This window comes from Anser brachyrhynchus, assembly GCF_964034855.1.
Source record: "Anser brachyrhynchus genome assembly, chromosome: 1".
NCBI classification, from domain to species: domain Eukaryota; kingdom Metazoa; phylum Chordata; class Aves; order Anseriformes; family Anatidae; genus Anser; species Anser brachyrhynchus.
This window is the reverse complement of record NC_137694.1, coordinates 41,871,096-41,885,060: the sequence shown is the minus strand read 5'-3', so window position 1 is coordinate 41,885,060 and position 13,965 is coordinate 41,871,096. Positions and strand designations below refer to the sequence as shown.

The 13,965-nt window shown below is 36.5% G+C and overlaps 1 protein-coding gene across 43 annotated transcripts in view; it reads right to left on the bottom strand.

Annotated features, from left to right (window-relative positions):
* NAV3 (neuron navigator 3) overlaps positions 1–13,965 on the bottom strand; it is a 555,833-nt gene that overhangs the window by 97,023 nt on the left and 444,845 nt on the right. For all 43 annotated transcript variants that reach the window (XM_080604524.1, XM_080604504.1, XM_080604505.1 and 40 more), the window contains 3 exons: positions 13,603–13,711; positions 12,824–13,207; positions 8,978–9,097 (listed from right to left, as the gene is read on the bottom strand). In XM_080604524.1, the coding sequence (XP_080460650.1) occupies positions 8,978–9,097; positions 12,824–13,207; positions 13,603–13,711 (613 nt within the window). The remainder of the gene's footprint in view (positions 1–8,977; positions 9,098–12,823; positions 13,208–13,602; positions 13,712–13,965) is intronic.

Here is a 13,965-nt window from a genome sequence, read left to right as displayed (position 1 = left end):
AAAGCAATTTTTGCTTTCCCGAATTTACCTACACAGTAGTTATTAGGTTTAGAAGCCATTTTACATTCTGTTCAGCAGTGTGAAACAGATCTAAAGCATCATACATCCAAAAGAAATATATAAGAAAGTTTAATACACTGGAAATTAAGGTTGATGCACACAGGTACCAGATTAAAAGATTATTTGTTCAGGTAAGTCTTAATTAGGAAAAGCTATTATTTTAATTTCATTAAAATATTTTAGATTATTCAGTCCATTAAGCAGGCTTGAATTATAACTGTATTGTATCCTTTTGTACAAAACTTCATTTGCAAAATGCATTGAGGGTTCCACTCTTAAGTTTATACATCTGATCCTGCTTAAATTGCTATGATAATCTTTTGTTTACAAAGGAAATCTTTGAAGACTTAATATTTTAACAATTAGATACAGATGAGATTAGTGCTGTAACTTCAAAAGAAAACAAACTCCAAGCACACTGCTGCACAAAACACTTCCCTGTAAGCAGCTGAGGCTGTCACCAGGGACTCAAGGAGGGGCAGAAAGGCTCCGCAATGGCACTCAATGAACAGATTGAAGAGGGAGGATTGTCTTTCCCTCTCCCCATCAAAAGAAAACCCAGAGGTGACATAGTTAAGATATATAAGTAAAATGTCGATACAAGCGAACTGAGGGGCTTTTTTTTTTTTTTTTTTTGAGAAAGGTTAGCACATGTTTCACTGTGCAGCAGGCATTACACAGCAAGGGGTATTCTCTGCCCTGGCTGGTAGCTTTGCTACCACGCTGCATCCTTCCCAGCTTTTCCTTCATGCTCTCTCCTTTTGAACAGACAGCTTACAGGGATGAAAGCCCATTTCTTTCTCTGGAAATTAAAAGGCTCCCACATTTTTATTTTTTTTTTAACCTGCCCGACTTTAGACACATCCTTCTTTTCATTTTATCTGATCATAAACAGCCCACGACCAGCTTTCAGCTGCATTCCAGCCTCCTTTTCTAGCCACTAATGATGAAGCTACCTTGCAATGCAATTGCCAATACAAAATGAATTTAACATCATCCTAGGACAGACAGCTTTACTGCTTTGCTCTAAGAGCAGCACACTGAAAGGGAAAGGGTCAAATCCTTGTGGTTTCTCTCTGCCATACTGTAAGCATCCCCACAACTGAAGTGGCAAATATGCACTCGCGTCCTTAAGACGCTATGCTTAATTTAACTTTATCCTTCCTTTCACCTGCCTGTTTTGTCCAACTGCCAACCAGGTGGAATAGCAAATGTACAAAAAAACAGCAGAAGTTGTCAGAGCGGATAATTATGTCCCTTTCTCATTACCTCCTGTGGGTGCAAAAAGTGGTCTCTGTTTTGTTTCTCATCATTTTAGAGGTCTGCTGAAGCTGCCAAATCCAAATGTTCTTTAAAGTGAACTTACATCTAATAAATTGAAAGCAACTGATTTCTATAGTGTTTCAAAAGAGTTGCTTTCTATGAAAGTGCTAATTGGGACATTCTCATAATTCTTATGTTTTGTTTGCCAAATACGCATATATATGCGTACCAAGAAGTACCTCAATCTATTTAAGTAGCTATCATAAAAAACAGTTCTTCAATAAATGACTTAAGTAGTAAACAATAGCTTACTCCACAAGGAAGTAGGTCTCTCTGAGGCAATTTAAAACAAAAGACAACTTATTGATCACACAACGCTGCACTTCCAATACTAAATCCTCAAAATCACAATTTTTATATTTAGTTTCATGAAGCATGCCTAAAATATGCCATGTTTGTTAATGTTAGGACTGTAATATCAATTGTACCTATTTTATTGCACATTTCAGTATGATTTTTTAAATAGGTATGCGGGAGAATAAAATTATAACTTTATTTACTCCAGCCATCATCCAAATTAAGACATTTGAAATAACTTCATATGTTTCTTGACTTGAAGACTCAAATATGCATCACACAAGAGATTTGAATTCTTTAATTTTATATTTCAGCCTAGGGTATTTTGGGTAATGATTTAAATCTTGCTCCCCATATATTTTTCTAACACAAGGGAGGTAGTATGTTAGTCTTTGCTGACAGTGGTGAAGTAGTGAACCAAAATGATGGTACTGAAACTGTAAAGTGCATTTTAGGTAGTTGTTATTAAATATACTGATACTCTCTTCAGAAGTAGATTACAATCAAAATAAACCATCTGCATTTTTCCTGAAGGGAAGCATAGCAATCTGTTAAAATACATTAAGTCCAGCCTCACTTCAAATAACTTAGAAGTATGTAAACCAAACTTTGAGATAAGCAGAAATAAACAATGCAAATAGACTGCATGATATTAATACATAGCTCCACACAGCCCACTTTGTAGATTTGTGAGAAAGTTAAATGCGTCAGCTGCAAACAGACACCCTTCAGTTTAATGACTCTACAGCAAATTATATTCTCAGCTCATTTAGCACCATATGAGAATGCAATTCACTTCCATTCCTTCTAAGTCTAAAAACTTACTTCCATGATTCCCTTTTCATAAAATTGAAATTAGTTGATATTGTGTCTTTTTCTGTCACTTGACAAAAAATGAAGATAAAACTTCATTTGTCATTCATTTCACATAATCACTTGCAGCTCATTCTTGTTTTAAAGTAAACATCTGCCATGCACTGTTCTTGCCTTTTCTGAATGTCATTCCTTATGTAAGCTGGATGCAAATAAATATTTCTGCAGACATGATGTTGCAGGATCATGATAGTTTAACATACTAATGACAGCATGCTAACAATGCAGTTTGTTTATGTCACTAATATTACTAAAAATATCTGAACCTAAAAACTTACACAGCTGTTAGATGTTTCCTTGTTTTGGTTTGTGTTTCTGTGAGCAATTTCCATAGATATTTAAAGCAACCAAGGAATGGGAAAACCTTATAAAATTACATCAAAGTCCAGTTCTGCTTACCTTATATTGTCCAAATCCTTACTTTTGGAAGCATGATCAGAAATAAAGTCATACTCAATTCAAATGCAATTCTTTCTATATTAATAATACTGTACAAAATCATATTACTGAGAATTTAACTTTTCATTATGCCTTATAAAATATGGAATTTATTCTCAAAGGGTCCTGAATACTTGAAGACATAATGAGCCAAAAAGCCAGGAGCGCTCCTTTTGACATAATTATTCTACTCCGCATGCATGGATACACACATATGTATGCTTTAGGTAGTTAAATTTAGCATCCTTAGTTTGCAGAAACATAATAAGAAAATCAGACACACATTGAAATAGATACTTCTCACTAGAAACTTTTCTTGATAGTCTAACAGATGCCAAAATGAGGAAGGATTTACACCAGAGATTACAAAAATGCAGGATCATTTGAGAATAATAAAAGTAAATGGTGGGAAATGTTAACAGTAACAGCTGTGAAAAGAAATTATGGAAGATTAAAAGTAAAGAAGAGAGCAACAATAGTAAAAACAGAGTTTTAAATTTAAATTGCTCCACAAGAGACATTCTTTAATTATGCTTTCTTGAGATATTTGAGTAATAATTGCAAAAACAGTGAGGTATAGACATTTATAATTATTTCACTATCCTAAGAATCTACTAATACTGTAAAATCACAGCCAGGAGAATTATAGCAGATCACACAACTGGATGAACCACGATAATTTTAAGCTTTATAATGACTTTTTTAGTTTGAACCCCAGAACAGCAATCCCAGGCATGCTTTGTGCTGAAGGCAGGTGCAGCAAAGCTATAGGAAGCCTCCCACAGCAAAACTGATTTATAGCAAAACTCCATTTTGACCAAGAAGGTCATAGAGAGCGAGCATTGTATATATCGATTTTATGTCCTATTATTTATTATTTCATACCTACAGGACAAATATTTGTATAATTGCCATCGACACTTATTCCCAGAGCTGGATACAGCTGAAATGTTGAGAGATAGAGGGCTGTGTGCACACAGTAGTGACCGTGTATAAATATAAGGACTACAGATAGTCCTTTATCTATAGTAAATTCTGGAAGCAGTAAAATGAACAGGTAATGGCTGCAACATAGCAAAACAGTGATCACATCAACACCAAACTGCAGGGACACATGGCAGAAAAAATTGTTAGTACGGTGCTGAAACACATGGCATTACACAAAAGTAACAGGAGAGGAAAGTAAAACAAAGTATGCTGGTCCACTGAACATTATCCCAAAGGGTCCAATTCCAAATACCACCAGCAATTCCACTGTACTGCCAAAACTTTCCAGTATAAGAATAGGCATCTTATTCTATTATGATTTTAAGTTACTCTTCATGATCTCTCTCAGCCATTTCTGACACTATGATGAAACAGGGCTCTCAGTTCAATATTTCAATGTTCCTTTTCCAGAAGGACCATATTCCAGCTCAAGGTTCATCTACTCAGATAAACACTAGAAGAAGATGTATAGTCATTCATGCAGGAAGTTAGTTAATAAATTACAGGCAAAATCTGGAATTATTTTATTATAATTATAATTAATAATGTATTATGGTGATTATGGTTTGGCTGAGAACAAACAGGCCAGCCTGAGTGAATCTGAGATAACTGCCAAATCTTCTGCACATGTGACAGATGGTAGAAGCATTTTAAAGACTCCCTGTGCACAAGAACTCTGAAACCATACAAATGGAGCTCAGATTCAATGCAAGAGCAAAGTAGCTGAAGCGGGTAATAAAAGCAATAAAAGCATACTAAGCAGCACAAATACCTGTACAGCTTTGGGCTTTGTCCAAAAAAAAAAGGTGAAAAGAATGGTGTGGTGCAGTCAAGAGGTGTGAAGGGAAAGTGATTGCACAACTTATGTTTACTGTTGTGAAAGAGAAGGAAACTGACTTTTGATACAGTGTGTTAAATTTGACAGGTATAGGGTATGGAAGGACAACCTGGTTGAACTTAGTGGATCTATATTACCTTCTCAAAAGGGCTTCATTAGACTTACTTAACAGTTTTTATGGAGAGCACAGGGTGGTTTGGACTGATTGCAACTTACTGTTCAATAAACCTTATTCTTTCCAAGAGCATAATTCATTCTGTGTGCTTATGTTTAATCTCTTTTGGCTCATCTTACTTTGAAAAAGGTTTTGAACTCCAAGAATGTTCCTCAAATACTCCCTCTAAGAGTCCCGGAGGGCAAATTCTAGAGTGTAGAGCAGGAAGACAGAACAGTAAATGAAAAGTAATATCATGCCACTGAGAATTTGCCCAACCACATCTCCGCTGAAAACAATGCATCTTGCTCTATAACTAATTTCTTTTGGTATCTGAAGCAAGGTAACTCACAAGGAACAGGCATTTATAGACAAAAAGTGTCCAAATTAAAATATATATATATCAAAAGAACAATACAGCCATTGACATCTGATGCTGCCAGTGTCCCTTCATCCTTTCACTGAACCATTACAATTCTTTCCTCAGAACAAGCAACTATGCTGCATTCCTTTCTATAGCAATATGCTTTCCAGAGCAGTATGCAAGCAACACTCAAGCCTTAGCTTACGTTGCATTCACTTATTTAACTTTTTATGAAGTTGTTCAAAGGGCAATTTAATACTATTATTTAGATGAGCTCTTTCAGGCTACGTTTCCATAAGGAGATACTTGAACACTTCACTTTCTGACATTCAGCAAATAAGCAGAAAGGCAGGTGCCATCAGAGATTAATTGGGTGGAATGAAGCTGGGGACTTGACTGTCTTTTTACACTAGTACCATGCCCTTAATTTTAATGAATTATTCCTGATTTATCCATGCAATGAGAATCACACTGAAAATCTGTATTTTCCAGAAATGGCAATTACTCAGGTTATTACACAGGTATCATCAGCCCACCCATCTTAAGAGTACTGTACCTCCAGCTCACAAAAACAAAAAAGTTGTAAAATGTAAGCAGGAGCTGTAATTTAGGTTGTTAGAGAAAACCTAAGTTTAATTTTCATGAAGAACATGAAGCTGCTGTCAGCAAAAGTTGCTGGCTCTATTGATGGACAGACAGCTTCTCTCCCTAGGTACCTGTTAATGTAAATCAGATATTTGAGGCTTATAATTTATTTTATACCTGCACAGAGATGCCAGCAGAATCCTTTACAACAGAAAGGCCAGGGAAAATCATGCCAATTATGAAAATGACTTATAATAATGTTACTATAGAGAAAATGCATATGTCCTTGACATATCTACAGGACTGGCAGAAATGAGAATAATGCTCTTCCACAGAAGTTCATCATGCCAATAGCAAGGAATACCTTGAAACCCTGACAATTCCTATTTTTTTTTCTTTGAGTAAAAAACTAATATGTAAAATGATACATGAGATAAGATGAAATCTCAGGTACCCACACTGTTGTGAAGGATCAAAACATCTCCTGACAAACAAACCAAGAATCTCAGCAATCTCTGCACTGCTTTTTTTGACACCTGATATCATATCATAAATTTGACACATCTTGGTGAAGATCAGGATGAACAATTTCCTTCTCTTAAGTGACCTATAACATTTTTTTTTTTGTGATCCATTTTGGCAAACATGCGTTTTGCTGTCATCAGAACTCATAAAAATACTTGATTTTTTCCCACTTCCTAAACACCTTCTTGCTGCTTCAAGGAATAGCATACACTTATACACACACACACAAAAAGTGTCAAGCACCATTAAGGTTGCAAAAATCAAGCACTGAAAGGTCAGAAAATGCTAGAATTGTCTAATCCATAATTTAAATCCCTCATGCCTGTGCATTATGACAAAGTTTTTAATTACATGATAGCACATAGTATGTTCCATGGCACCCAGTTCAGAGGTCCAGAAAAGCACAGGCTTTCATTCTTTGTATAAGGGAAAACAGTCATTACAAGGTAAATCCCACTTAACATCTATAATAGGCTTTAAGCTCAGAAATGATGCTGAGGCTCGTTCATGCAGTTTGCTAATGTCAAGAGCAGTAGGAGAATGTACAGTGAAGATAGAATATATGTAGATTTTAGTTGTTGAGATCAAATAAATAGTTAATGAATATGAATGAATTTCAATTTTGTAAAAGCCTTGTGTCTTGCATAACATTGGCCAACTTTTCACTAAAGACCCAAAATAATCCCCTGACAAATTTGAAGTCCCTGCTTCAAAACGTAGCAAGCGATAGACTCAGAGATGAAAGACAGAAACACAGTAGTTTTTGGCATAACATTTTTAGCCAATCTGACAAAGCTGTATAAACAAACCAAAACAGATTTAAGTACTGGGAGATGCTGGACAAGCTCATTAATTTAGAGATGATAGCCTATATGTAGCTTCACATGCAAAACATGTAAGTACCCGCACACTATAGAACAAATTAATACATGTTACTAAATAACACATCAAAGCAAAGCAAACACAAAGGTTTTGAGTGGCATTCAGGGTCTGAGGAATATGAAGAAAATTTTAAAATCTCTAAATTTGGACTTCCTTTTTTCCAGAGAAAATGTGTGTAGTTTGAAATATGTGTGTGAATATTGCAAGGTGGAAAGAGCTCTAACAAATTCACATTTCAGGTGAACAAAAGACATACAGAAACAAACAAACAAAAAAACTATATTAACAACATTCTCTGTCTTTAATTATACGATTCCCAACCTCCATATTTTCCACCATCTCTCCCCCTTTAAGCTTAAGGTTCTTGTTCTCACATACAGAGCTCCACAAAAGTCCCTCCTGCCCACATCTCATTTCTCATTTTCTCCTTCTGTTACTGCCTGACTTCCATCCAAATTATTTTCTTAAACGCCTACTAACACTTTCTCTGGTCTTTGCTTCATGTCATTACTTACAATCCAAATAACCAACCCAAACTATATAAAATTGACTTTTTCTGCAGGTTAACAAATTCTAAAAAGTCAGCTAAGCTACCCCCCCCCCTTTTTTTTTAAGTAATTGGAATCTCTAGATGAAAATTACCTTCTATGTCCAAATGCACTGCATGCACTGTTTGATTAATGATGACTATATCTCATATCACAGATACGTTTTCACCTTTTTCACTGGAAAACTGTGAGAAGTGAAAGTAATATCATACCTAGATTATTATCCCAGAACTTCTTCAAATAATTTGCTGGGTTTGTTAAACCAAAGCTGCTCCACAAACCTTTTGTCCTTTCCTCATTAAACACATTGATTTTAAAAAGATGGGACTGAAATCAAACCCCTAAAACTGAAGACTGCCAAATTTCACAGCTGCTGCTTATCTCTGTGATGGTCTGACCAAAACCTCAGAGCTGACAGCTCTAAATTCTGCAAAAGTAGGGCTATGGATTTGTATTCCTCAGAGATGGACACAAGCCACCAAATCTGAATCTACTTCCAGCTCAAGGAAAAGAAACAGAAAACCCTTGTCTAATCTGCAGAAATGCGAGTATATTTTTATGCTCCCACCTACATATACATGAGGGCATGATAGTGTTGTCTCTTTTCACACTGCGTAAACAGTGGAATATAAACCCCACTTATCGCTTCCCACTGCTCATGAGCAAAACAGGCAGAAAACAAGGCTCTTGTTCCAACCAATCCCAAACATATGTTCTGACCCACTTCATCAGGCTCTCTGCTGCCTAGGGACTGTGTGTATTGTCCCTATGATCATCTACTGACAAGGCAACCCATAAAAATCATGTCCTGTTTTAGACAGTCAAGATTGCAGGCAACGTCTCAGCTCCTCAATATTTTCTCTCACGTATTCAATAATAAATTCTTCCTCTAATCCCCCTTTCTTTGTGATAAATTTGCTTTTTCCCTGCCCATTGTGCTACTTGGCATATTCAGTGGTCACAAATCTAGCAGTCTTTGAAGCACTTTGAAGTGCTTTCTCTTGCTATTCCTTATGAACAGAACAGTGATATATTAGCAGGTATGAAGGATGAAAAATATCTGGAAAGCTCAGATAGCTTTTTACTAGGCAAAGCACTGTTACCTGTCTGCATCCACAGTCACGTCATGAACCCCTCTCTGAATGACATCTCGAGAAGCAGCTAGGTCTGGTATTCGGTTCAGACTTCTCGTATATAGGTTGAGTCCTCCATCTGTCATGTACCTGAAAATAAATGTGTGGTCAATCAGTGGGAAATGCAGCCATCTGCCAAACATGTTTCACTCTAAAGTTAATGGGCTGTGGAATTCAAGTGTTTAAGGTAAGGGCTGCCCTGTTGGATGGTAGACTTATATTAAATATTCTCAGCTTATGTACCCAGTGCAGGGAGATCAGGTATATGCTCATTTTCTGGGATCATTTGCCTTTTTCTGTGAACGCTTGCATGGAAACCTGCTTTGCCAAAATATATTTATTATTTGCCAAAACAAATTTATTTACATTAGAGGACTGAAGCCTTCAAGTTATCTTCATACATTTTAAGTACATTGTAAGTGCTGCAGTCTTATCAAAGAACAGGACTAGATGCAAAAAGCATAACTCTAACAGAACACAAACAAACATATAAAACCATCCATCTAAATGGGAATAGAAATTGAGAACCTAAATCCATAGTCCCTGATGGGATATAATTGCTTATATATGAAGAGAGATGCTGCTGAAGCCCTTACAACGGTATTTAAGAATCTGTTTCTACCTGTGTTCCCCTTTCTTGATTCTTACCACTTCACATTACAGTAAATGACTAATGAATTGAACAGTGAGAAGAGTGCTGCTTACTCACTAGAGAACCATTAAAAGATGCTGAATTTCAAGCAGAAGCAATAATTTATGGAATGTCTACCTACAGTTTAGTAAGCTTTGTGAGCTGTTTAAATTGGTGCTTATAACTGAGCAGTACCATGAGCCTGTCCCACTCTCAAGATCTCTCCATTATTTTCTTAAAGAACCTTGCATTAAACTGTCTTTCCTCATAGGTTCCTGTTTTAGTGGTTTTTGTTGTTGTTGTTGTTTGTTTTTGTTTTTTTTTCCTGATCTCTTGCTCTTTTTTGATAACTGAAAAATGTTGGCATACCCCAGCAAGCCTACTTTTTATTTGCAAAAAAAAGCAAATTTACAGGCTTAGTGAAATAAGCACGGCCCCATTGCTGGAAGGATGGTAAAAATGATCTTCTGGAGTTCATTCCCAACTCAAACAATCTTTAACATAAGTTCTCCTAGAACCATGAAATGATGCCCTTCAAATCCATCTTTCATCCAAAATGTGTGTCCAAGTAGACAAACACTTAACTTTAGTAATTCCACACAGAATCTGAAGCACAAGCCAAGGCACACAAGCATTATTGGTGCTCCAGATGTTGTGTTGGCCCTCGCCCTGCAGTTCCTTCTGGAGATGATTTAATTGAAATCAACTGATCTCTCTGTCCAAGAGACTGCAGGACTAATACAGCAGTTCAGGAGCACCCGTCACCATCCTCACAATGTGGGGCAAGTGAACTGGTCCAGATCTAGAGTGCAAAGATGTGGTAGGCAAGCTCTGTGAGACAGCAACAGCTTGGGACAACATTGTGTCCTGGATGGCAATCTGGATGAAGGTAACCTCACATGCATTAAAACACAAAGAGTTGATTTGTTTATTTTTAACTAAACTCTAAGGTATTTTATCTGCTAGTAAGATCTGGCCTGCAGTTCAAAAAGGGATTTCTGAAACCGTGAAATCTGGAGTCTGTAGACGATAACTTCATATTTGTCTTCAAGGGTTAAAAAATATATATATATCAAGCTTGCACACTAGATTTATTCTTTTAGTAAAGACAAAATTTATACCTTTTGAGAGATTATTTAGCAGGAGTGAATCATGCAGTAGATTCCAAGGCTCTTAAATTGTATATTAAACTTGGCTGTGGTTTGAATGCAATCCAGTCTATACAGATTTTATCCTCTATAAATAAGGCCTGAATGGAGAGACTTAGCAAGTGCAACAGGCATTCCTCACACTAATTTCTAATTACTGCTGCATTCCTGTCTCCAGGTACTTAAAGTAATTAAACTGAAAATGGAAGAGGAATAAAGGAGATAAGACTTTACATGCCTCAATGAATCCTGAATTTTCAGACCTTATTAACTTGTTTTTAACATTTACCACACCTAAAAATGTTAACTGAGCACATTGTAACTTACTGTCTATTGAGTCATCCTTATTACTGATGCAAAGAGAAGTCACACAGCACGATGACTATATTCATTCTCTAAAGTGATAAGCTAATTAATGCAATTCATCAGGCACTGCAAAGGATCCCCCCCCTTTTTTATTTCTTTCCTTTTTTTTTTTTAATAAACCCATGCAACCATTAACGACAGAATTTATAATTTTCTTTATGATTAGAGGTCTTCAGACATTAAAGTATTACATTTTCAATATTACTTTTCTCTGTTTCTGCATTGTAGTCAAGTGATTCTGACCTCTTGCTCCTTACTCCTTGTTTTCTTCATTTCACTATGTTTTCTAGCACGCATGAATATGGCATCTTATTTGACAGCTATTAAGGCTATGCTGAACAGTTGCAGTACACGATAAGCTTATCAGCACTCCTTCATTTCCAGATCATTGAGACAGCGCACCAAGAAGACAGAGGTATTTGCTTTCTTTATAGTTATGGACTTTCTACAGATCTGTCTTTGGATGCTGCTTGAGTTGATACAATACTCTAGACAGAGGCTGGATCACAAACTTAGATTTGTTTTTAGGAATGCATTATAATTCATTAACCACCTTTCTTTAATCATAGCTATACTTCAAAATAAAAGATTAAATTGACAGCAGGAGTCCTAAACATGTACAGAGCCAAGCAGTGCAGTGTGACATAGCCATGGGCTCGGTGAGACTTCTGTTCAAACCAATGTTACCTCAGACACCCAGGAGCCTTGAGATGACAACAAGATTTCCACTAAAATAATGTTTTTGGCAGCACTGAACAGTAATATAAGTACGGGTAAAATGGTAATATGTTTTTTTTTTTTTTTTTAATGATGCTTTAAAACTTTTAATTCACGTGGGAGTGAATAATCATGTTAATATGATCGACATAAGAATTGTTAAATAGTAATTTGAAACTTTTTTTCTGTTATCTCAACATAAAGGGCCTATACTAGATATATATACAGATCAATCAGAAACTTAACCATCAACAAATATAAATAATTTAAAAACAACAACAACAACAACAAAAGTTTATTTTACAGGGGAAACTTAACTGCCACATGAAAAAAGTACTCCATCTCACTATCACAGGGAATACAGTATGTCAAAGGCAATCAGTAAGCAAACAAAACTGAAAATAATTGTTACTCTTCCTCCTGGTAAGCTAGGACAGTAACTGATCTATTCTTGTATCAAAAGACATTCCGCCAGCTCAGATGATATGCACAGTTGAAAAACTGAGGTAGCTGTTTAGAACACAGAATATACTAGACAATATCTAAAGCAGTAACAGTGAAAGTCAGGCCTGTCCCCAACTGCTTTTCATTAGCTGTATCCAATACCATATCTACCATCTCAAATAAAACATAAAAATACTGACAGGTGACCTATCTCAGACCAATCAGAGCAAAATGATGGTTTACCAGATAATTAAGAAATTCCTAAATGAAGTACCTGTGCTCTTATTAAAGTTCATCAAAAAGTCATATAGATGTGAAAGGAGAAGACTTGAATTCGAAGGCAGGTGAGAACATCATTGGCCGTTTAGGGGGATAATTTTATTATTTTTAATATGTATATTTCTATGTGGCATCCATAATGCAACTTCCACGTATGCCAGAATTTTTCAGGAAAATCCTAATGAACTTGCCAATGACACGTATTTTCAAATGGAAGAAAGTGCTGCTTACCCACTATTGATGTCATCAGTTCTAAGACTTTTCCCAAGAATGTCCCCATCACTCATGTAGCCACCAGCGTCAACTTCAGAGGACATGTCCAAATCACTACCTCCCTTCTCACTCATGTCGATCTGAGAGATATTTCCAAGGCGAGAAACTGCTGCTCGGCGAAGCGGGGTGGTGTACATGAATCGAGAAGGGTCTGTGTGTATGAAGCGACTCGCGCTGCTGCGAGGATAACCAGCACCCAAGGATGGGGCATCTCCTGCCTGCAGCCGAGGGCTGGCCTGCCCTAACCTCCAAGTCACTGGGGTGGACCGGCTTGTCAAGCTTGGTATGCTTCTCCCATTCACCTCAGTTGTCACAGTGCTGTCAAAAGTTGTCTCCAGCGTGCTGCCAAAGCAAAATAGAGAAGTCAGTGAACTGTGCTTTCTCTCTTCCTGAGAAAGAAGGGAAAGCAAAGGCTGGAAAATTGTGTCTATCTGTCTGTCTGTATGAGCACACGTTTGGGTATATAACAACCTTCACTTATAAAAGAACCTAAAATAAATTTTATAGGTTTTAAGGAGATGTATAGGAAGCAACAAGTATTTTTGGGAATGATTGCATAAGACACTTTGACAAAAAAAAAAAAAAAAGTATATTAAAGTCATTTTTAAGTGGTAGAGGGACTCTAGAAAACATTATGGGTGGTGTTAATTTTCCCTTACAAGTCTGTAATTCATACAGCAAGTAATACTGCTCTTCTATAGACCACGTTTTTAGCAGTCTACACAAAAGCAATATACCTGTGGCTTATCTGGGTCCCTCTAAGGCTGGACATAGTTTCTTCCAAATTCTGTCTCAGGTCTGCTATATTCTTTACAGTTCTCATTCTTCTTGTTTCAGGGTCTTCCCCTGGAAGAAACCAACAAAAGCAGCATAAATCTCAGTGCATACAAACATATAAAGTTGAATACAGTGCACGCATGTGTTCACAGCTGAGAATACACACATATGACTCTAAATACCTCTGTCCCTTTAACATTTTAAAAAAAATAAAAACACCTTTCAGTAATAAAACACATATTCACGTATAAACAGAATGTGGTATGTAAAAAACTATACTGAAGAGAGTCCTAGCAATGAATCCCTGATAGGGCCCAAATCTG